The 24,748-nt window shown below is 39.2% G+C and overlaps 1 protein-coding gene across 1 annotated transcript in view; it reads right to left on the bottom strand.

Moving 5' to 3' along the window:
- Positions 1–23,285, bottom strand: part of TMEM260 (transmembrane protein 260) — a 76,380-nt gene extending 53,095 nt beyond the window's left edge. Inside the window, exons 1-3 of the mRNA XM_004601770.2 lie at positions 22,990–23,285; positions 16,407–16,438; positions 15,528–15,679 (exon numbers count right to left, since the gene is read on the bottom strand). Of these exons, the coding sequence (XP_004601827.2) occupies positions 15,528–15,679; positions 16,407–16,438; positions 22,990–23,257 (452 nt within the window). The 5' untranslated portion in view covers positions 23,258–23,285. The remainder of the gene's footprint in view (positions 1–15,527; positions 15,680–16,406; positions 16,439–22,989) is intronic.
- Between the last annotated feature and the right edge of the window lie 1,463 nt (positions 23,286–24,748).

Here is a 24,748-nt window from a genome sequence, read left to right on the forward strand (position 1 = left end):
TTTAGTCACATATGTTCCAACACACACCCCACCTTCACCAGTGTGTATTTCCTATTGCCACCTACTGCCACACACACCCCTACCACCCCCTGCCACACCCCAACCAGCCTGCCTCTATGGCAATAGATACTTTTCTTCTCTTTCTCTGTCTCTCTGTGCCTGGCTCTGTCTCTCTCTTTCCATTTAGACATTGTGGTTTGCAATGCAAGTACTGAACGGTATATATATATATATGTATATATATATATATATATATACACACATATATACATATATATATAAAGACAAATGAAGATGTTACTGGTGCCACTGAAGCAAATCGATGAACAACAGTATTGACAGTGATACAGTGATATATATCGTCTCCATTGTGAGACTTGTTGTTTGGGGTCTATACCCAGTTGTGCTCAGGAGGGACCATGTAGTGTCAGGAATCAAACTGGGTTCAGCCACCTACAAGGCATGAGCCTTTCCCCCTGTACTATCTCTCTGACCCCAGATCAGGACTATTAGATTCCTCACCCTGATAGTTCTGGTGGGTTTAGAACTGGGGACAGATAGCAAACTAAACTGATGCACTGGAGAGAATACACCAGTGGTGATAAAGGATGGTGAGAAGAGAGTGAGTTTTCAGAATAAAGTAAAAATGAATGCCATGTGTTTAACAGAAAAAAGATTTCCTATTAGGTTTTTAAAAAGAAAAGGAAAGGAAAGAAAAGAAAAGAAAAGAAAAGAAAAGAAAAGAAAAGAAAAGAAAAGAAAAGAAAAGAAAAGAAAAGAAAAGAAAAGAAAAGAAAAGAAAAACAGGGGCCGAAATGATAGTACAATGGGTAGGGCATTTGCCTTGTACTCAGCCAACCTGGTTTCAATCCCCAGCATCCCATATGGTCCGCTGAGCACCACCAAGAGAGGGGTAATTCCTGAGTGCAGAGGCAGGAGTAATCCTAGAGCATTGCTGAGTGTGACCCAAAAAGCAAAAAAAAAGAAAGAATAAAGAAAAGCAAAGCAGAGATAGATAATATGGGAACAATACTTGTTTTAGGGAAGTAGAATGATGGATTAGTTTTGCACAGGTGGACATTGAGGTTCTGAGGGCCTCCAGGGTGAATGTGGCTCTGGGGTGAAGTTTTGGCTCTGCTGTTGGGACTTGGCAGTTGAAATCAAGATAGTGGATAAAGCCGCCCAGGCTGTCTGCCAGCATGTGGAGCGAGGAAAACAGTTGCCTGAGAATGAAATCAGCTTTCGAGGAGGTAATGGAAAAAGGAAAAAGAGGAGTTAGTTAGAGAAAATACAATGGGAAGATCCAGAACCACAGAGGAAGAGCAGAAGGAGTTGGGAGCCCAGGTGTGGTCTCCCTGGTGTGCCCGGGAGGGGGATCCCTGCATGGCAGAGAGGACATGAGAGCATCCATTAGATGTCATCAGGCACTAATTTGGACAAGTCCCTGGTAGAGAATGGAGGGCCAAAGTCAAAGATGTGGACAATGTGAGGTTAATCCTGTGCCTAGCCATGACCCTTCATGACAGTACCCTCATGAAAGTTTACTTTTCAGTCATTTATCTCCCTCACTACATTGAAATGAAGCATCCTCAAATAATGCTGAGGGAATATGTGTAGAACCATACAATGAAACTTCCTTCCTACAGAGTCAGTGAATGAGTCTTCAGGAAAGTCTTTATCACCATTGCCAAAATCACCCCTTCACATTTCAGCAAATCACACAGGCAACGTGTTTTGTATTGACACACACACAGGCATCACATCTCCCTGTGAACGTGCTTAACAGTGTCGTGGTGCTGGACCACACACCTCGATGCTACCATTGCAGTCACCCTGTGGGCTTATTAATGTGTGAGGGACTAGTCTCTCAGCACAAATGAAGTCTTTTTCCACCGTACTAGGCTGCTTATAACAACTGAGCCTAGCCATGTTTAGACCTGTTTCATTCTTTAGCAATCTTTTTGTTTTGTTTTTGTTCTTGGCCACATCCAGCAGTGCTCAGCACTTATACCCTGACTCTGTGCTCAGGGAGACCATATAGGGTGGTGGGGATCAAACCTGGGTCAGCTGCCTGCAAAGCAAGGGACATACTTGCTGTACATACTTGCTCTTCCCAAACCTGTTTTCCACTTCTTGGCATGTTTTCAGTTAATTCATTTCCTTGAACCTTCTACACTTGTGTTCTGTTTAATTGAGACCTAGAGAGCACCTTGCCCTTCTCCCTGAGCCCTGAGCTGGCTGACTCTCTTTTCTGACCAATCTAGACAGCCCTATGCATTACAAACCCCCTTCCTCTCTTGTTCTCTGTCCTACTGCTGATTAAAGTCTGTGCCCCTGGCTCCTTTTAACCTTTCCAAGTTAAGCCCATGCTGCTACAGACCTTGTCATAGTTAAGTGGTAATGCTTCTATTCCAATTCTACAGTCTCTGCATTCCCCACCCATAGCTGAGCACACCCTGCTACTTACTAATTTCTGTGTGGTTCCTCCCCTGCATGTGTGCACGGTTGGTGGATATTGATTCCAAATCTTACTGTAGAGCAAAGTGTTAAAGGTAATGTGTTAAAATATGGATATTTGGGGCCAGAGCAATAGTACAGTGGGTAGGGCATTTGCCTTGCACGCAGCCAACCTGGGTTCAACCCCCCACATCCCATATGGTCCCCCAGCACCACCAGGACTAATTCCTGAGTGTAGAGGCAGGAGTGACCCCTGAGCAGCACTGGGTGTGACCCAAAAATAAAAAAAAAAAAAACAAAAAAACAAACCCAAAAAAGACCTATAACAATATATGGATATTCTAGTTTATTGGTGTCTTAAAGGAATACGCAATTTGATTTAGAAAAGGCCACTGAAATGACTCATAGAGGCTTAGTGTATGTCAAATACTGGGAGAGGGTGCTCTTTTTTGAGGGGGAACTCCTTAGCCAAGCTCAGGAGGCCCAGGGATCCCACCAGTGATTCTTGACCAATGGGTTCAATGAGAAATCTCAAGGATGTGATACCGTACCCAGCATTGTCTAGGGGACCACATGGTGTCCAGAATTGAACCTAGATGGGGTGCCTAACTCCTAACTACTTTCTCTCCTGGCCCTGTATGTAAAATATTTTATGAAAAACATAAGTGACCCAATGAGGACTCCAAAATATTTTATATTCTATGGAAACACATATAACTTTCTGCTTTGTGCATACTCTCTACTGTTCCACAAAATTAAACGTCCTTCAGCATTTATTTTCAGAATTTCCTCATATGGTTTTCTTTGAGTTATTGTTTGCATTCCAGGGATTATATCCAGGGCTTCACATGTGCAAGGCATAGTTGATCTATGTCTGCAGTCTGTTTTTCTTGAAATTCTAAGAGGCAATAACGCTTCAGTACGTTTCCAACAGGATTCTTGATTGAAAACAATTAACTCTGATTGGTTAGTGGAAAATAAAATCCTAGTAAAAGGAAATTAAAAAGAACTCTGTAATTCAGTTCTAAAATAACAAATACTCCATATTTTAAAATGACCAGTGGATCTGAATAAACATTTCATCAAGGAAGGTATGTAAATGTCTAATTAGCACATTAAAAGAAATAAGTTTGTGAACAGTTCTGCAATGAACATATAGGTACAGATGTCATTTCTACTGTGCTTTTTTGCATCCTCGGGATATATTCCCAGAAGTGGGGAATGTGCACTGGTGGAGGGATGGGTGTTTGACTATTGTGTGATTGTAACCCAAACATGAAAGCTTGTAATTGTCTCACCGTGTTTCAATAAAATTAAATTAAATTAAAAAAAAGAAAAAAGAAAAGAAAGAAGTTTGTGGTCCAGAACAATAATATAGCAAGTAGGATGCTTGTCTTGCATGCAGCAATCAGGTTAAATACCCGGCACCCTACCTGGTCCCCTGAGCACTGCCAGGACTGATTCCTAAATACAGAACCAAAAGTATGCCCTGAGTACCGCCAGGTATGCTTCCCCCCCACCCCCCAAAAAAGTCCAACATCTAATAGGAAAATGCAGATCAAAACTACAAAAAGTACAATGATATATCATCTCACACTACAGAGACTGGTACACATCAAAGAGAATAAGAATAACCTGTGCTGGCATGGATGTAGGGAGAAATGGTCTCTCATTTATTGCTGATGGAAATTCCAACTGCTCCAGCCTTTTTTGGAAAACAATATGGGCATTCCTCAAAAAACTAGAAATTGAGCTTCCATACCCAGCAATACTGTTCCTGGGAATATACTATAGAAGCCCCAAAAACACAAGGCAGAAAGGCCACCTGCACTTCTGTGTTCATTGTAGCACTATTTACAATAGCTGGGATCTGGAAACAACCCAAGTATCCAAGAACAGATGACTAGGTAAAGAAACTGGTACATCTACACAGTGGAATACTACACAGCCACAAGGAAAAATGAAGTCATGAAATTTGCTTATATTTGGATGGACATGAAGAGTATCATGCTGAGTAAAATGAGTCAGAGGGGTAGGGACAGACATACAAGGACTGCACTCATTTTCAGGATATATATAGTTATATATGTAATATACAATTAATTTATAATATATATATATATTACAGGGTGGTTCAGGTAATCCCCAATGACCTGCCTTTGCACTGAACTGCTGGCCTGGTTGGCTGAGAATTGCTGGGAAGGGCCTGGCTCTCTCCATCACTGCTTGGGAGTCCCCCACCCAGTGGAAAAATACCACAAAAACAAAACAAAAAACAAACAAACAAACTATCCACACTATTACATACTCCTCATCATAAAAGAGAAGACCTTTCATAATTTGTTCTCAGCCTATCTGGAACATTATTTTTTTGGACATGGCCCATCTCACATTTTGTCTTCATCTTCCAGCAATACTGCATGATAGGTAAGTCTCTATATACTTATACACTTTTTCTCCACATTTGTGTTTTTACACATGAGTTTATTTATACCTGGAACTCTTGGTTAACTGCTAACTCCTGCCCACTTACAACTTGCCATAGGTATCACTTTTCTAACAAGTTTTCCTTAAGATACAATGGTTAAGGAAATTGCTAAGCCTACAATGGTTACCTCATTTCTTGGTTCTCATCACATTAAATATAATAAATTTATATTATATGCATATTATAAATATATAATATATTTAAATATATATAATATATTATATATTATAAATAAATATAATAAATGGATATTGAATCAAAAGATTCTTTATTTCAAAAGATACATAAAGGTCCCAAGGAACTGAAAATTTTTACTGTGTTTTACTACAACCACAGTAAGGAAACCAGATTTGAGGTATTTAAAATTCTGTCTGTAATGGATTACAAAGCTAGCATTTTGGTGTTTACACTTTGTAATTGGCTACAAAAAATTATTTTGGGCTAATATTGATATCACTGGGAAACAATGTCAGCATATTAGTGTGTTTAAAAATTTAAGATTAAAACTTTAAGATTATATGTTACTTTTTATATGTATGTGGTTCCCCAGAAGTTACTTGGCTTTTTTAAAACAAAATATTTCCCACATATATATATATATATATATCTTTTTCAGATATACTTTATATTTAATTTTTAACCATTATACCCAAGAGATAATGGTTTCTAATGGTCTATACTTAAGTTTAAATAATGCTTTATAAAATTCTTTATGTCACTTTAAAGAAATAAGTCTTTCTTAAAAGTTACAAAAATACTAAAAGGTTTGGGTATTGGAGAAAAATGTGTTTCTTTTTCCTTTATCCCCTTCCTCATTTGGGGGAAAGGGGGATGAATGCAGGTGTGGGCCACACCCACCAATGCTCAGGGCTTACTCTCAGCTCTGCATTCCAGAATCACTCCTGGTGGTGCTCGGGGAACTTTCTGGGGTACCAGGAATTGACTGGGTTGGCCATGTGTGAGGCAGTCACCTTAGTGCTATACTATGGCACTGACTCTTAAAGTCTGTTTCTTTTAAGAACCCCGCTCTTTATTATAGCTGATATTTTATTTTTAATTTTTGGGGGGGGGGGCCTGGGGCCATACCTGGTGGTGTTCAGGGCTCTGCACTCAGAGATCACATTCCTGACAATGCTCCAGGGACTATATGGGATGCTGAACCTGGGACAGCCATATAAGGCAAATGACCTACGAGATGCTGTACTTTTCCTTTCAGGAGACCCAGTAGCCACCATAGTCGACCCCTCCTCTGACATATAAATGGCCCAGCTCCACAGCTCCTGAAGCCTATGTGGCCATACCATATCTCCGCCACATTTCACAGTACTGACAGACCAGCAGGAGCACGGCAAATCCAATTGGAAAGTTACACAGAAGCCCACCAAGTTCAACAACCAAAAACAGTAACACAGAAGGCTCAACTAGCATCAGTTCAGCAAATCATCAGACAATGAGATGTAGCAATTATCACAAACTGCCTTTTATTCTTTTTTCTATTTTCTGATAATTCCATTTGCACTTTATTATAAACTAGCAAAATGAAGTAAATTTATTAGTACCTGCTAAGGTGGAAGACTTGGGGGGGGTAAATGGTGACACTGGTGGAGGGAAGGTCACAATGGTGGTGAGACTGGTCTTGGAACATTTAATGCATGTTAACAACTATTATGAACAACTTTGTAAATCATGGTGTTTTAAATTAAAAGAGAAACTGAGAACTAATCATTTGATTATTCTATCCAAAATTCTATTTAAAATCTTCACTGGAGGCCCCTGGGAGGGGACGGGGTTGCATTCCCCCCCATCCCCGCCCAAGCAGAGTCTTGACAGTTGAGGACCTCCGGAACCCAGCCACGGCCATGCTCAGGGCCACTCTCCACACATCTGGACGAGCCTCACGCATAGGGGAGCCGGCCAAGGAACCCAGGTGTGCGGGACCTGGGGCTGAGATCTCTAACGCTGCTAGGATCGGGACTGGGCCTCTTCCACCCAGATCCCCCATTTTCCATTTGCTAGGCAGTCACACCCAGAGACTGTTCCCGGCACCCTGTAATTCCATCAATGGCTAACATCCAGAGACATAAAACCAAGCTCCTGGACATCTAATAGCCTAGTTCTCCCTCTTGGAGAACCTGACAAGCTACTGAGAGTCTATTGCCCACTTGAAAGAGCCTGGCAAGCTCCCTGTGGCGTATTCATATCCAAAATACAGTAACAGATATGTACATACCTCTTGGAGAGCCCGGCAAGCTACTGAGAGTATCCTGCCTGCATGGCAGAGCCTGGCAAGCTATCATATCTCATTCGATATGCCAAAACCAGTAACAATGGGTCTCATTCCCCTGACCCTGAAAGAGCCTCCAGTCGTTGGGAAATATGAGTAAGGAGAGGCTGCTAAAATCTCAGGGCTGAGTGTAATAGAGACATTATTGGTGCCCGCTCAAGTAAATCGACGAAAGACGGGATTACAATGATACAGTGATTCAAAATTAAACTCAAGTGTTTAAATATCATTTTGGCAAAATATACTGGTATATATTGATATAGAAAGGAAATAATTTATATTTCCTTAAATCTTTATGAAATTTCAAACAAAATATCTACCTCAAGTTACGCCTTTTTTTGGGTGGGGATTAAACTCACAGTCTATTACATGTAAAGTATGAGAACTGAATTTCAACCTAACCCTTCCATCTATCTTACTGAAGTAAATATCAACAACAAGCCACGCAAATTAAAAAATATATTACAATGTGTAGAAAGCCTACCTAAGTATCATCAGACTAATAACTTTAAAAACACTATAGACATCTTCCATTTTAACTTAAGAATACTGTATATATGACTATCCCCATGCTAATTTGCCTAAGGTTGCATAGAAGAAGGTGAAAGAATCACTACTTCAAGTAAATATGTGCTTTTAGAATCTAATCTATATTATATTAAGATAATGTCTACTGAGGTTAGGTGAAGGAAAGATATATACTTCAAACACCATTACAATAATTTCAATGATAACAATAACCATTGTAAACAAAAGTCACAAGTCAGTACCATAGTTCTTTATTATTTGACTTAGAAAAAAATTAATACTATATGCTCATTTTTCAAGGCCTCACACTACTAGAATAAAGCAATTACATAGGTAATTAAAATATAAAATAATGTGAAAGTCACTAACTGCTAATTTTAATAAAAATGTTTGTATGTCATGTCTAAAATATACTTTGTCATATACTTACAATAAATAAAATGTCCTGATATCACTAAAAACGTGTTTCTCATTCCAGGAGAGTACAGTAAATGCATAGAGAATGTAACCATAGAGTATGAAAACATGCTCGTTTTAAAATTTTCATACAGATAATTTTGCAAATGACAGAATTCTGGATGCTGTGGTTAAAACCAAGCTAACTTTCCTTGGATTTGCCAAATCATGAGACCTAGATCAGATTCCTGAGAAAGGTAGTGCTGTGCAGTATTTTTCTCACTGATGGAATACTATTCTTCTGTTGACATAATGGATAAATCAGGAGGTTACAATTTACACCATTGACACAGGTTTGCAATCAATGATAAGGTATATTTTTCTTTCCACTACACGGTATTTGATTTTCATGTGTAGTCACATGTTTGTCTAACCCTCAATCAAAAGGCAAATAACAGAAACCTGAAATTCTTTCAGAACACACATTTGACGTGCCTCATAAAATTCATGAATATATTTGTCTTCCGTGTTACTTGCATCCAAAGAACCCAGCATGGAGGACACAATACCCTCCCCCTTCACATGGAAAACTCCCGTTTGAATTGAGTATAATTGAGGAAGAGAGGCCACAATGCTGCTTCCAGGCAGTATTGTGAGCAGTAGAGTCAACCCTTACTGATGACTGGAAAAGTGCAATGGATTACTGAGAAAGCAAGAATCCCATCCTCCCAAGTCTTCTCTTTCTAGATCTTGATCATGAAAGTTACACATGTTCCTTCTGACTCAGTCACATAACCTGCATTTCTAGATCACTTCCTTGAACCTGAGGGATGGTCTAACTGGAAAGCTAAACTAGTACAAGATGCATGGCAAACCCTCTTGCTTTTGGATGAAGTTCACTCAATACTCTTGTGAAAAACATAGATTTGCCAGGTGCTCTGTAAGCAAATCACACTTCATAAACATTTAGAAAAATCAAAGTCTTTTCCTTTTTCAAATTTAACCCACTGATCTAAGATACAGTATATCAAAGTTGTATCTCTGAAGCCACTACAATGACACCTATATGCTATAAGACATTTCCATGCAATTTAATAATTTTCCAAATTAGCTCTGGTCTTCACATGAAAAAGGAAATCACTTTCACTCCAAACAAAATCCTAACCAAGAATAGCTCTATTTTATCCATTCAATAAGAAGGAAACTTTCTGCCCTAAATTTTCAGCCAAATAAATATCATCTAGAAGTATACAAAAAGACACAAAGAATAATTCCTGGTTTAAAAACACTAAACTAAACTGGGAAATACTCTTTCCAAAAGTAAAGAAACACAACTGAAATAAAGAGAATAGGAATATGAATGGCTTCTATAAATAAAATATAATCTCATAACCACCATTAGAATTAGGTCTCTGCATTAACAATAAAAGATAAGCAATTCAAAATCCAAAATGATTCATTTTATTAATCCCATCAAATTATATCTGAATCACCGAAAGAAGAACAGTAAACTGGCCTTTATAACAATCATCAAATACACTTTCCACTTTGCTAAGTTTTCATGGTATGCCAAATAACTTACGAGTGGGAGGGACTATCTTCTTAAGGCACAGTCTAATTTAAAATAACCCGTAAGTTACATACACTCATCAATTTTACTTGAAACATTAAAAATCACACAAGACCTCAAGGTTATCTTGTTATTCAATCTTGACAGTGTATTTTGTATTTAGAAGCAAAACTGTGTACGGGTCAAGACACCAAATTCTTTTAAATTGGAAACTGAGAAAGTGCTGCATAATTTTTTAAAATGTAAGGATACCAAAGACATGTGAAATAAACTAAAAAAGATCTAAGTAACTAAAATCAACATAACATAGGTATAAAACTTCCCTCAACGTCAACTATAACTAACTCAAAAAACAATTGAGATACAGTATCATGTACACTTTTTCCAATTTATTAAGATGTTTTCTATTTTAATGGCTTAGAAAAGTAGCAAACCTGTATAAGTCATGATTTATAATTTCATTAGTATTTTTAAGAAATGTATGTGTTTATTATTATAGCCATAATGACTGATGACTAGTTCCAGTGGCAAAATCCCAGCAGGAAACAGATTTAGCAATTTAAATGTTTTATAAGTTTTCGTAATTGAGGAAACTTTTCATAATCTGACATTTGTTAAAACCACTTATTAGAAATTATGCAGCACAGTAGCTGTGGAAATATGAGCTAGCTTCACAATTATAAAGTCAGCCTATGTAGCCTTTTTCTATTGTATATAGTGGCATAAACCCCAGGGCGGCCTATCAGCTAACTGGCAGGCAGGGGGCTGCTCTATTCAAAGTGAGAGATACAAGCTGCAGGGCAAAAACCTGGCAGCTCCCATCTGACCCCACAATCCCCTACTGGTGACAGCTCCAAGCTCCATGGCAAATTAGGCCTTCTCATATTACAATTGGAGAAGACAGATTCCATTAGCAGTATCTGAAATTGAGTGGAGAGCTGCACTGTTATCAGACTTGACTCATAAGCACTGCTATTAATCAGAGCTATGATAGCATTTATATATTTCAAGCTATCTGCTGCCGCTGTGATATTCTGCTACAAAGGGTTGATGGGACTTAGGAAAGTGAACAATAGAGCTTTCTGGGAAAAGCAGAGTAAATCAAGAAAGTCTATGACTTCCGCACATTCTGAAGGGATTGTGGTTTACATAAATTTTCTCCCAATTGGAGATTGAGCTCTTCCTCATCTTACACATGGGATTTAGTTGTCACTCAATGGTAACAGCTGTGAAAAGGTGAAGCGGCCCACCGCTCAGAATATTGCCTTCGCTTTTAAAGCAATTAACCCATGAACAGGAGGATACCTGGTGATATCAAAGGGATTAGGCCAGCCGGTGCATTATTAACATTTCCTTGAACTAATTCTAACTCTGACTAGCTGTCAGAAAAGACTCTACAGTCTTAAAAAAAAGAGTTTTGCCCTGCTTTTTTCCCTTCAAAATGAAGTACTGCTATTTGAGTTTAATATGTCTCTCTACTTATAAGAAAATGCAAATGAACCAAGCTTTTAATATGCTTAACTAGTCGGAGGCAAGGCAGTTTTAATACAAGCATGAGAGAAATATATGATCAATTAACCAGGGATCAAGAGAGATATTCCCTTGAATGGAAATTAATGCTCCAGTACTTTCCATTCTTCTTCAACTACAAAAACTTGGTGACTATTTGTTACTTATGCATAGTTACCTCCGAAATTAGGAAGAGCTGCACATTATTCTCTATGGCAATAATCTAAAATACTCTTTGAGCTGGAAAATCCAAATATCTTTTAAGCAGGAGGTTCTACATTCTCTGAGGTATGGCATTCTAATTTTCTACTTTTTGTTAAATGGAATATTAGCTAAAAACTCTAAGAATAGACAGTGCTCAGAATCAAGTGTCCATTTCCCTGAAGTCGAATCAAATTGATTTTTTGCAGAAGCAAAATATTTAGAGATAAACTTGTAGAAAATAAAATTTTCCATAACTAAAATACTGACACAAAACAATCTGCCAGAAAATACCTAGATATTGCAAAAACTGATTAAAAGTTCTTTGTAGTAAACAGAGTGCTTCACAGACCTTTAATTATTCTAAGTTCTAAGTACCCTACTTGACATTAGAGATCTCACTTCTGATCATACAATGCTAGTGGTATTAGGAGACTTTTGGTTCAAGTTTCCTAAAACAGTGCTTTAAAATAAAAAAAACCTGAAAAACTATTCAATGTTCAGTGACTTTGTTTTACTTTCTTTAAAACAAGTTCTAAATTTTGACTAAAAGTAAAACCATTTTACTGATGTTAAAAATTCAAATAGTTCAATTATAAAGTCTTTAGCTCTTTCACCTGAACGCTCAACAAATTTATTGAATAATTTCTTTTATAGTTCCATAGTAGTGTGAAAGGATAGGCTATGAAGCCTGTTCAGAACACATCCCTTTCCTGAAAATACCAAAATAATTGATACAAGATATGCCCTCATCTGAGGTCATAAGCAATTTAAGTCTTCCCCAAGGTAAAAAAATTATATAATGTGATCAACATCCTCAATCATTCTCTTTTAGAGCCACCAGAACATATGAAATGTTAGCCTGGTGATGTTTAATGATAGTGATTTTAGAGTCCTTCCTTATTCTTTTTCTAAGACTTAGTTTGGTATTTCTCAGAAAATTTGAAATTCAAGTTCTAAGGAATGCTAAATCATATTCATGTTAGTAACTTATTACCAACAGCTTCTTTATTTTCTGTTAGTTGAATTTGTGAATTTCAAATGATACTTTAAATATCAATGCTTAAACTTTAAAAATCATTTCATACAATGGCCTTAAAAGAGAAAATCACAGTTATCTAAGTCACTAACAGTGTTACATAGTCTTAAGTACATAGGTATAAACATTAATAAAATGCATGGTACTTTATATAAACAAAATGTATTAGATTAGACTCCCTTAACATAACGCAAGCTTAAAAATATCTCTGAAGGGGACAACATATAAATAAAATGTATAGAAAAATGACCGCCCCAATATTACTATTTTTAATTCAATAAACTACAGTGACACATACAGCTTTCAATGTGTTATATTCAAATGCTTTTTACATTAAGGCAAGGCAAATATAAATGAGTTCTTGCCAGCCATTAGGAAAGATTGACAAAAAATGCAGTGTTAATGACATCTTACAGCTTTTAAAAGCAAGAGAAAGATGCAAGAAAAGCAAAAATTACAGAGTAATTGGAAACAACGAATAAATTGTTCTTTCACTCTAAGTCATGTTTACTGAAAAAAAATGGAGCTTTTTACATCAACACATTTAAACAGAAATTTGCTTTTGAAATACAATCTTTGTTTAAAAGGTACAGAAGGTCTTTATGTCCACCCCAAGAGCTAAATATAGTGAATGCTATGTGAACAATTACCTGAAAAAAATCTAAACCTGTTACAAGAATTAATTTACTGCACACCAGTCAGCACTAATCCTACATGTACAGTAATGTGCTCCTAAGTGATGGGGGAAAAAGGAAAGAAGAAAACTGTTTCCTGGATTAGAACCCTTCAATAGTCAACAACAAAATGAAATGATGATTTGGTCTGTAAATGACTAAAGTAGTGAAATGTCTCCTAAACAAATTTTGATAAAGGAGTCAACTTGTAAAGCTTTTACTGTATGCTAGGACTGGAAAAAAGCTGTCACTGTAATGGCTGTACAAGAACTGTGTCCTGCTGTTGAGTTTATATTCACAGAAGAAAGGTTTTAAAGGTTAAGTTCAGGTCATACAACAAATGAAATTGTAACAAGCCAGCTGACATTGTATAATGTCTTCTTCCATTCGATCAATAGGCTACTGTTAGTCCTATTACCATAGAGATGGCTTGCTCTTTCCTGAAGGGTGTCTATTGTTTGACAAAACAGATTTGCCACTTGAACTAGGTTGTTCCCAAAGGACATGTACCTTGTCAATTATTTGTATTCAAAATAATGACATATTTTTCTTATTAAATTCATGTGGGAGATAATATTGTTAGATTTCTTAAAGAAAGCATTTTTTCCAAAGAACTATATTGCTAAAACTACTCAAATATTCACTTTGCTGATATAAGAATTTAATTTAAAATTGTCGTCAGGTATACAAACTTGTTAATTTGTATAGACTTTATGAAAACAAAGTCTCCATATTAAAAGAAAAGACTGGTGTATTAATCTGAACACCCATACAATCAAGCACAATAATAGGGCAACTCAAAATTATTGCCAAAGCTAGTTAGAGTGCATAAAAATAAAGATTTTTAATATATGATTTTATAGTGGTCTGCATGTAAAAAGGCATCAATAATAAATGTACTGAGAAACATGGAAAAGTGTTAGAAAACATGTGACTTCAGAGCCATTTATATCTGTGTGTCATTTAAATCTATGTAAACAGTATAGGAATGATCCTTGAAAATAGAGATGAACAATTCAATGACAAATATTAGTTTGAAATGATTGAATTAGTTAAAAATTAGACAAATTTTTGTCTCAGAATGTCTTGAGTAAATCAGTAATTCATATATTCAGTACAGAAAAAGTTCTAAATTTCAACCTAGATATTTTAAAATAAAAATGTATTATTTTCCCTCAATAAAAATGGGAGAGTCATTTATAAAATGCACAATTCTTAAAAAAAATCATTCTAATCACTGTGAAAAAATAAAATATAACACTAATCAATCCAAGTTGAAGAGGATTTTTAAAACATTTCACTCTTAATCATTTTACTATGCCAGATTGGAATAGAAGCAAATTAAATAATATAGATAAACATTAAATAAGGGAAAATATAATACTTAAATCTTAAAACTTTCTACCAGGTTTACAAGATTTGTAATTATATTAACTTTTATCTTTCAATAACTGAGAAAATTTAAAAAGGAGTTAACTAAAAAGCATTAATGTGACAAATGCAAATAAAGCATTTGTCTTCAAAAATGAAAATCAGAAGCTGTCCAAATTATACTATGTTTCCATGTAAACATACCTGCATTTATAACAGAATGAGCAATGGTCTTTGAAAGAAGTCTTTGAAAGTTTGAATTATTTTTCACCATTAAAATTTTTATTTCTCACTACAATTCTCCTAATCATAAGCTAGGCTCACTTAAAAATGGAGAGGCAATAATATCACAGAAAAATGACTTTACCAGCATCATAAACTAATAACCTGGTTTTTGAAAAAAATATAGCCTCCCAAACTAGAAAAATGTTCCATAAATGAAGTTAGTAGGGACTAATTTGCCTATCTCCCCTTCAGCACTATAGGAACAAACTGAAACCTTAAATAAATCATATCCCAAATTGACTTTTCTTAATAGCCACATTTTAAAAGTATACACTATGTACATATTTAGAATATAATTGGGCCTTGCTCTGGATCTGTTATGCACCTGCCTATCAGCAATACTGCCGAGTAATTAAGTGTTATTTACCATTTAGCAAAAGCTGGACCTCATATTGTTGAATGAAACTGACCCATCTGCATCTTCACAAAATGACAAAGCTCATTAGTTCTGCCTAAACAGAGAACTGTGATAATGAATAGGTGACAACTTTGTCTCCATAGTATAAATAAAACCAACTGTGTAATCATTTGAGGGGTCAAATGTGTATAGAACCACTATAAATTAAGAAAATGAAATCACATAACTGATCAAGAAAGCTGTTCAGAAAAGCCCGTTTTTGTTCTTGTTTGTTAATGTATGTGCTTGTCCGATACGAAGGCTCCATTCCCAGTTAGTCAAAAATAGTTTCATTAAAAAAATTTTTTTAACTAATTAACTACTTTACCTGACGACAGTGGAAAAAAGTAATGATGCAGCTACTGCTCCAAACAAGCCACAGAGAAGATTGACTCGATAGGCAACTGAGCCAAAAGGAAAGAGTAGAGTCGCCAGTTTAGCCACCAGAGTGAACAAGGGGTAACCAGGAGGATGGGCAACCTAGGGGAGAATTAAGCAAGTTAGAAGGTTTTCGTCCAGTATGGGAGGAGTCCAGCTGGCTTTAAGTGAAGAGCAGCCCTTTTGGCAGCAGGTATGAAGACTTAAGTGCCAATGATGAGCTGTTTGTATGTGATTTCCCATTGTAATCCTCTTGTACCAATACAAATAAATATTTTCTTTAGTGGATTTGGCAGCCTCTATCACATGGTGTGTCACCTCGAGAAGGGGTGACATATTTCATTGTCAGTTCTCTAAGCAGTTTGTTCTCTGGGTTCACAGTACATTAGGGTCATTTAAAAGACTTGAAAAAGAAGCAGGTTCTGATCTATCGTATTGGTTAGAAAGTTAAAAGACCACACTGCCACAGGATTACCGCCACACTGACAGTCCTAAGGTCTTGCCTAAAAGGGATCATGCACCATAATAAAGTTTATTAAATAATAAACTTATTAAAATTGTTAACCCGATTTATTTTATTCTCCACAGCTTATACAAAATTTGGGGTGATAATAAGCCAGCTACTGTATATATAGTAAAGGCTTTGCTTTATAATTTAGTTTAATTGGATTTAAAACTTAAAGTAAATTGTCACGTACTGTACTTATAAGTTACTAAAAACTGGGGTTTGAAAATAAATTAATCTACTTTACTCCATGCTTAATTAAACTTTCTTAATTCCTAAAACTGTTAATGAGAGCATTGATTAAACAATAAAACTAATACTTACTCCAAGCTCATGTGCGGCTGTGATCAGTTCCCCTGTGAAAAAATAATGTAAAACCAATAATTACTATTAGAAAATGACACTCCTCCAAAGTTTTCAAAATCCAAATGCTTGCACTGGGGTTTTGCATTAATTTGACTGGATAAAACTGCAAATCTGTAGAGATTTAGCAGCATGAAATAGAGCAAGAATATTTTCTCCCTTAAGTCTTAATGAACAAATTATCTTTGATAGTTTTTAATAACTGGTCAGTAAAAATACAGCTGATTCCAGTTTTTTTTTAAGTTATTTTACTTCCTGAAAACTGTATACATTTGAATTTATGTAAATGCTAATAAAACATTAATGCAAAATGCCATAACATCGCTTAGGTATTAGGTAGCACTGTAGCACGGTTTTCCCATTGTTCATCGATTTGATCGAGCGGGTACCAGTAACGTCTCCATCATGAAACTTGTTACTGTTTTTGGCACATTGAATGCACCACAGGTAGCTTGCCAGGCTCTGCCGTGCGGATGGGATACTCTCGGTAGCTTGCCAACCTCTCCGAGAGGGAGGAAGGAATCGAACCCGGGTCGGCCGAGTGCAAGGCAGACGTTTGCCCTACTCACTGTGCTATCGCTCCAGTCCAGGTATTAGGTATAAAAGTACAAAGATGCAAACATACAGGAGACAGAGATGACTAGGTGGGCTAGGTGTGTTCTGTGCATGCAGGCTTACGTTTGCTCGCCAGCTTTACATATGATCCCTCAAGCACCACTGGGTGTAACTCTAAACAGAAAGAGGCAACCTCCTGGGATATAAAAGGTAAAGCAGCTGAGGTTTGAACACTCCATAGAGTGTTCCATTCCATTATTCCAAATTAACATTTGGGTTAATTGAAAATTGAAAATATTTTTCAAATGTATATTAACTTCAAGTAATTTTGTAAGCTCTACCATACACCACATATTTTCAAACCACAAAATTAATAGTTATATACCTAATAGACCCTTATCATTATGGCAATTTGCAAGATTTATAAAATAAGCATGTTTGCGATATGCCTATTTTGTATTTTAAATACTCAGAAGAACTATTTCTGGCTTGTCTTTGTTCATAATAGAGGGATGATTAAGAAAATCAATATTAATGTATGCAAGTTTAACATTGCGATAGCACAGCGGGTAGGGCATTTGCCTTGCACGTGGCCAGCCTGGGTTCAATTCCTCCGCCCCTCTCGGAGAGCCCGGCAAGCTACCGGAGTATCTCGCCCGCACAGCAGAGCCTGGCAAGCTACCCGTGGCACATTTGATATGCCAAAAGCAGTAACAACAAGTCTCACAATAGAGACATTACTGGTGCCCGCTTGAGCAAACCGATGAACTACTGGATGACAGTGCAGTGCTACCTATTGGAAATACTCTATTTTCTATCTATACCAAAACACTTCACTTTTAATGTCAACAGCTGCAGGCACAACTTAGACCTTTATCCCCTCAAAGTGGACTACAATAGTTTTTTTTGTTTTTTTGTTTTTGCTTTTTGGGTCACACCCTGCGGTGCTCAGGGGCTAATCCTGGCTCTGCACTCAGGAATTGCTCCTGGTGGTGCTCAGAGGACCATATGGGATTGAACCCATGAGCAAAAGGCAAACGCCCTACCTGCTGTGTATAGAGCTCCAGCCCCTACAACAATAGCTTTGACCAAACTTTTCCTTCAACTAAACTTCATGCATACATCACTCCTTACTGCCACCACCGCATTCCTCAGGACCAATGGATCATATCCCTTTGCCTATGATTCCTCAATGGCTGCCCCTAGTTACTGAAGTTCAAATTCCTCAGCATGACACACAGGGCCCTCTACGACTTCAAGGTGCCTTTACAAGGTATATGTCCATGAAACCTATGCTCTCCAGCCAAATCATATTACCCTGTACTCCCCAGGAAGGATCCCCTTTGGCATCTTTTATCCCTTCTCACTCAGCATTCTTCAAGATCACCTAGATTCTTCAAAATCTAGTTGGATTGTCACCTTCTCAGTGACACCTTTCCTTACAGCCTTCTTTCTCCTTTCCCTTTGAATCTATCTACTTAGCATTTACATCAATGAATTGTCTTATCTTTTTTTTTACTAAGTTGAAAATGTGTTCCCAAATCATTTCACGATCAGTATCACTTCTCCATCTGATCACTCACAAAGGATGGAAGGCAAGCCCTGCACATAGAGGTTGACCAAGACGCATCACAACATCATCCCTACCCCTCAGATTCCTACTTAGGTGAAAGGCTGCTAGTGTTACAGAAGCCCCATTCCGGCGGCAGTTCTCACTGAAGTCAACTCAGGTCTTCAAGGGCATCTCAGAAAAGTTCCTTTATGAATCTTATACGACTTTTAAAATTGTTTATGATGATCTAAAACACATTTAAAACAGTCTATCCTTTGTAACTACAATCATTGATATTTTATAATTTCACTCAATATGTTATCTTTGTCTTCAGGTCCAGTTTAACTTTGTGTGTGTGTGGGGGGGGGGCACATCGGCTGTGCTCAGGGTTTATTTCTGGATCTGAGCTCAGAGATCACTCTTGGAGGGCTTGGAGGGGGCCTTTTGGAGTGTCAGGGATAGGACCTGGGCCAGTTGCAAGCAAGACAAGCACCTTACCCCACTGTACTGTCTCCACGGCCCCTCAGTCCTAGTTTTAATATTTTCATCCATTTCACCTGGTGATACTAAATTTCAAGGTCACTGTCTCGTCCTGATGTAAATTTATTTAAAACTATGTTTAACATTAAAAAAAACACCCTTTTACAAATTTTATACCATAAAAGTGAATACGCTTTTGCTAGAGCTCTTATAAAGATACACCTGGAATGTAACTAAGTCCCATCAACTTTTATTTATTTATTTTTTTTTGCTTTTTGGGTCACACCCAGCGATGCTCAGGGGTTACTCCTGGCTTTGCACTCAGGAATTACCCCTGGTGATGCTCCTTGGTTAGAAGCTCGGCACCGCCTCATTGTGCACTGCCCCGTGTCCCCGTGCCCGCTGCTAGAGCCCTGATAGTCTGTTTTTTGGAGGAGAGGGTCACACCTGGCGATGAACAGGGGTCACTCCTGGCTCTGCACTCAGGAATTACCCCTGGTGATGCTCAGGGGACCATATGGAATGCTGGGAGGGAATCGAACCCGGTCGGGCCGCATGCAAGGCAAACGCCCTACCTGCTGTGCTATCACTCTGGCCCCAGTCCCATCAACTTTTATCAAGTGTTAAATTTTAAATAGAAAAGATAACTTTTAAAATAAAGTATCCTTGACAAAGAGCTAAAGGGTGATACTCTTAATATTGGCAATAAAGTGAATAATTTTTGAGTAATTTTTTAAAAAATAACTAAAGATAATGAGTATTCTGAGTTCCCCCAACCTTCTTATTTTCATAGTAGGTTTTTTCCTCGTATCTGTCTGACTGAGTGAAAATTCCTGAGTGCTTTTTAAAAATGATTCCCTGACTACACCCCAAGCCCACTTAAACTATGAATTTATGGTCTTGGGGCACAAGTTTCCCAAGTGATTCTGAAATATATTTAAATCTGAAAGTCATGTTTTTTTGTCTTGGATACATAAGCTCACAGCTAGTAGCAGAAGCTTAGCTTCTACAAAACCTAATATACTTTATATTATACAATATTGCCATATAACAAATCTATTGAAGGCGATATCCTTAAAAATATATGGATATATATAGCATAATTTATTCCCTCCTCCCAGAAGATCTCTCTCCCATAGAGAACTTTTGTCCACATATCAACTGAGTATCAAACTGTGTGGAAATTAATTTTGGCAGTCACATAAGGTTATATATATTTAAGGAGTATAATTTGAGATATATCAGGAATAAACACATGCTTTGCATTGGTTTTGAGATGTTTTTTCATTTATTAATGAAAAATACTTTTTGTAACAATACATTTGACATACACCATCAGTGTCAAAGGTTAGACACATTTTACTAGCAACACTTGGAAAGATTAATTTTTTAATCCCAAATACATATTAAAATATTAGAAGCAACCACTATATAGTGTTAAACTCAAATCAGAAAAAAGTTTTGTAACTCAAAGTGAAAGTCAGCTTTATTGGGAAAAAGTAGTAAGACAGCATTAATACAATCACAGTTTTCAAATAAGACATTAAATAACACTACAGATGGTTACCGTGGATTTAACAAAAAATATAAAATAAAATTAGCAAAATTCTGAGTCTCCTTGGTTTTATCCTTGACTGACCCTGCTAGGTGTGGATCGGGATACAATTTAACTTGTTTTGTCACCTATATAAGGCAGTGTAACAGGGGAGTGCAGAGGGCTTAGGTCCAAGATTTGAGTGCCTGGGCCCTAAGTTTGACATGAGTGTATGTGGTCCTCACAGCCTTCAGCACTATATCCCTGAAGAGCAACAAGGAGTGACCTCCAAAACGCAGCTGGGGAAGAGTCTCACCCCCCAAATGGGGAAGATACTGAGAGTTACTCTTCTGGCAGCCCAGGAGTACTAAACCTTAGCCATGTAAAGTGCTCAGCAACAGTCTGGCATTTAATAAGTGGAATGCTGGCTGAAAGCCCTACATTTTAGGGTCAAAAAACTATGGTACCTTTCAATACTTTCCTTTTGCTTAGGATGATATTCAACTAACCAACTACCAGTAATGCTCTTCATGAAGAACTCCCAACTATCAAACTGCTGTGATTTACTATAAGCATTGGAAACATGGGAACGCCACCCTCTCCCAACCAAAAACAAAACCTTGCCCCTATGTCTTGTTCACTAGACCCAGAAGAACAAAGGTAAAAACTTGTAAATGTCTGCTAATAAGTGAATAGACATGGAGAGTTTCACGATAAGTGAAATGAGGCAGAAAGAGAGGGACAGACATAGAAGGACTGCACTCATTTGTGGAATATAAAATAACATGAAACTGACACAGAAGGACAGTAGACACAAGGGCAGGGAATATTGTCCCATAGTTGGAAGCCTGCCTCATGAGCTGGGGGAGAAGGCAACTGGAACAAAGGGATCACTAAGTCAATGATGAATGGAGGGATCAATTGAATGGGAGATGTATGTGTAAAATAGATAAAGGACCAAACATAACCTCTCAGTATCTGTATTGCAAACCATAATGCCCCAAAGTAGAGAGAATGGGGGAAATTATCTGCCATGGAGGCAGGGGGCGGGTTGGATGGGAGCGGGGGTGTATGCTGGGGATATTGCTGGTGGAGAAATGTGCACTGGTGGAGGGATGGGTATTTGATCATTGTATGACTGTAACTCAAAAATGAAAGCTTATAAGTGTATGTCATGGAGATTCAATTAAAAACAAAACAAAACAAAAACAGAAAAAAAACCTTGCAAATGTTAAGGGTCCTCAGCCTGGCAGGCAGCCTTAAGGTAGGCCCCTTCACCTCAAACTCCTGGCATTCTGCATAATCCTCTTGTCCCTGCATGTGGGCTGGTCTTACAAACTCCCATAAAAGAAATAGAACCTGGGATACCACTTCCAAGATTAGGTCACAAAATGACAGAGGTGTCAGAGAGAGAGGTGCCCGCTCATTCTCTTGACAGAAGTCAGTTTACTGAGAGACCCACATGGCAAAGAACTAGATTAAGGGAAGAAGCAAATCCTTCCCACGTGGAGCCTGGGGGAGAATTTAGCCCCTCCCTCCCTCACACACAACAACAACGACCCAGACCTGGGCAGGAGCCTCCAACTCCAGCGCCCCCCTCCTTTCCCCAATGCAGAGGAAATGTAAGCAAAAGCTCATGGTTTCTATGCCACGAAAATAAACTTGGGGCTCTATGGGCAGGCAGCAAGAGGTTAACGAAGGCCCTCCACTTCTTTCCTTTTACAGGCTCGCTACTACCTGGCCGGACAGCAGCATCCTGTCAATGACCCATTACCGTCCGGCATGGACAATCACTGAACTTGACAGCCAAGCCAAATGCAAAACCTGGATTTTTTTTCTCGTCCCAAAGAGGTAACCATTAAGTCCGGTGGCTGAAATGGCCGTGAGCCATGCCCCTTTCGTGTCAGTTTCAAACAGAAGCACCTTGCTTGAAGCCGCAAACGGCTTTCTTTGAAGTGGCCCCCCACCCCAGTGACCGGGCCTCGCCACTGTGAAGGTGGTACTTGCCCATCTCCCAGGCCCATGTCTTTCTTCCCCTCTGCCATCACCTTCTGCCCACTTCTCGGGTACCAGCCGCCTCGGAACCCTCTACAGGTGCACGCTCCACCCTTTACTCCTGCCACCGCGAGCACAGCCAGGGCTCAAGAAAAGTGAGGCGTGTGTGCCCCAGCCGCCCGCTCACACCCCCCACTCCCCCGCAAAAATAAAAATAAAATAAAAAAACAACCTTCCCGCAAACAAAACTTCAAAGCCAGGCGAATGTCACGGGGTTAAGTCTCCATCAGGCGAAACCCACCCTGGACAGCGTGAGAAGAATCCAGCTCCCGGGAGAATGGGAGGCAGGGAACCCTCCACCCCCATGCCCCGCGGGCCGGCCCGGACAGCGGGGAGAGGCAGGGAAGACCACCCTGAGAGTACTTTACCCGAGTCTCCCCCCGGCACCGAGGGGGGCAGCGTGAGAGTGAACACCGTGGCCACCGCAGCGAACACGGCGATGCCGCCCCGCAGGGACCCCGGGCGGGCCCGCCGCTCCTCCGGGGATGCCCGCCCCCAGGACCGCGTCCCTGCCGTCGCCATGGCGACCCATGGGCCGGTGGGGACCGAGGAAGGCGGGCCCGGCCGGCCCAAGGGCCCGGTTCGCACAGAGCTCCCGGGGCCACGGGCAAGCCCCGGGCCGCGCGGCCACCGCATTGGCTTCCGGTCCGGGCGCCGCAGGCCGGGCCGCACCTTCCTCGGTCCGAGCGTGGGGGGGTCGGTGAGACGCGGGTCACAGAGGAACTCCCCCCTCCGCCCAGCGAGGCTTCTCGGAGCGCATCACGTGTGGGCTCCCACGATCTTCCGAGGAAAGATGTAAACGCTTTCCAGTCGCTCGTGACGCGGGCGAACCTTCTCTAAAAACCTCAAGCCGTCTCGGTGGTGTCTCCCCCCCCAGTCGCTCTGACTTGGTTGGGCCCGACAGAGACGGCCGCGAGGCTGGGAAGCGGGAGCGAGGACGAGCCGCGTCCTCCCCCTGCGGCGCGGGGTGGAACTACAACGAACTGCCCAAATTATGGGTCAGTGTTAAGTACGTCTGCTAATGATTGATCAATTGGGTAAGCTTTATATTTTACTGTCAAATATTATATTTTGTGTTTGGGGAGGCCACACAAGATGATGCCTTGGGCTCAGGGATCACTCTTAGAAGTGCTCGGGAAGCCATATGCAAGCCATATGCCTGACGTGCAAGGTCTATTCCTGGCAATTCATAGTTACCATTTGCCCACCTTCAGCACACAGCAGAGAGTAGAGAAAACCACCCCCAACCCCAACCCCTAGCACATCCAGGTAAAACTAAAAAACTTCAAAATAAATTTTATATGCATCATCCTACCTAAACCTGGTTCCGCATATGATCCCCAGATAGATCAGGTGAGACTTCTGAGCACAGATCCATGAGTAGCTCTGAGCATCTCAGGATGTGGTTCATCTCTCCTACCCCCAAATAAATTGCTAAGGGCCAGAAAGATGGCTTAAAGGGCTGGAGCACAGACTGTTAATGCAGGAGTGCCAGGTGTGATACCTAGAACTGCATGGGGTTGAGGACGAAAGAAGTCCCAAGCACCGTGGTATATAACCGTAAAATCAAAATAAAAAACAAATGAAATGCTCATAAAAATGAGAAAAAATTTACTCACTGAACTGGGAAACTTGATCATCTGTGCTAATACAAATTACTCATCTGTGATAATGGTGTCCTTTACTTGAATAAAGAGAAGTATTTTGGTGGAGCTTTGGCCACAAAATGGTAAATGAAATGACCACAATTTACTTCCCAATAGCTGCAGTGCAAAAATAGAATAGAACTCCTGGTCATCCACACTGCAGGTTTTTAGTACAATTCTGAAACTTATATTTTACATTATGATGACAATTATTGTTGAGGAAGACTGGAAGAGATCAACCTCAGTTGAGTACATCACCAATTATCCTGAAGATCAGAGGAGACCATCTAAAAAATGTTAGAAATGATTGATTCATCAGGAACACTGTGTCCCTACCATAGAGTAATTGACATGCTCTCAGGTTGATTGACAGTCATTGTGCGAACAGTGCTTTCTAGGCCACCCTTGTGTGTTCCTGGGAGGGTGAGCAGATGCTCAAAAACAGCTTCCCATGGTCTTGGAGCCTAATACTCACTTCCTA

This window comes from Sorex araneus, chromosome 3 (assembly GCF_027595985.1).
Source record: "Sorex araneus isolate mSorAra2 chromosome 3, mSorAra2.pri, whole genome shotgun sequence".
NCBI lineage: Eukaryota > Metazoa > Chordata > Mammalia > Eulipotyphla > Soricidae > Sorex > Sorex araneus.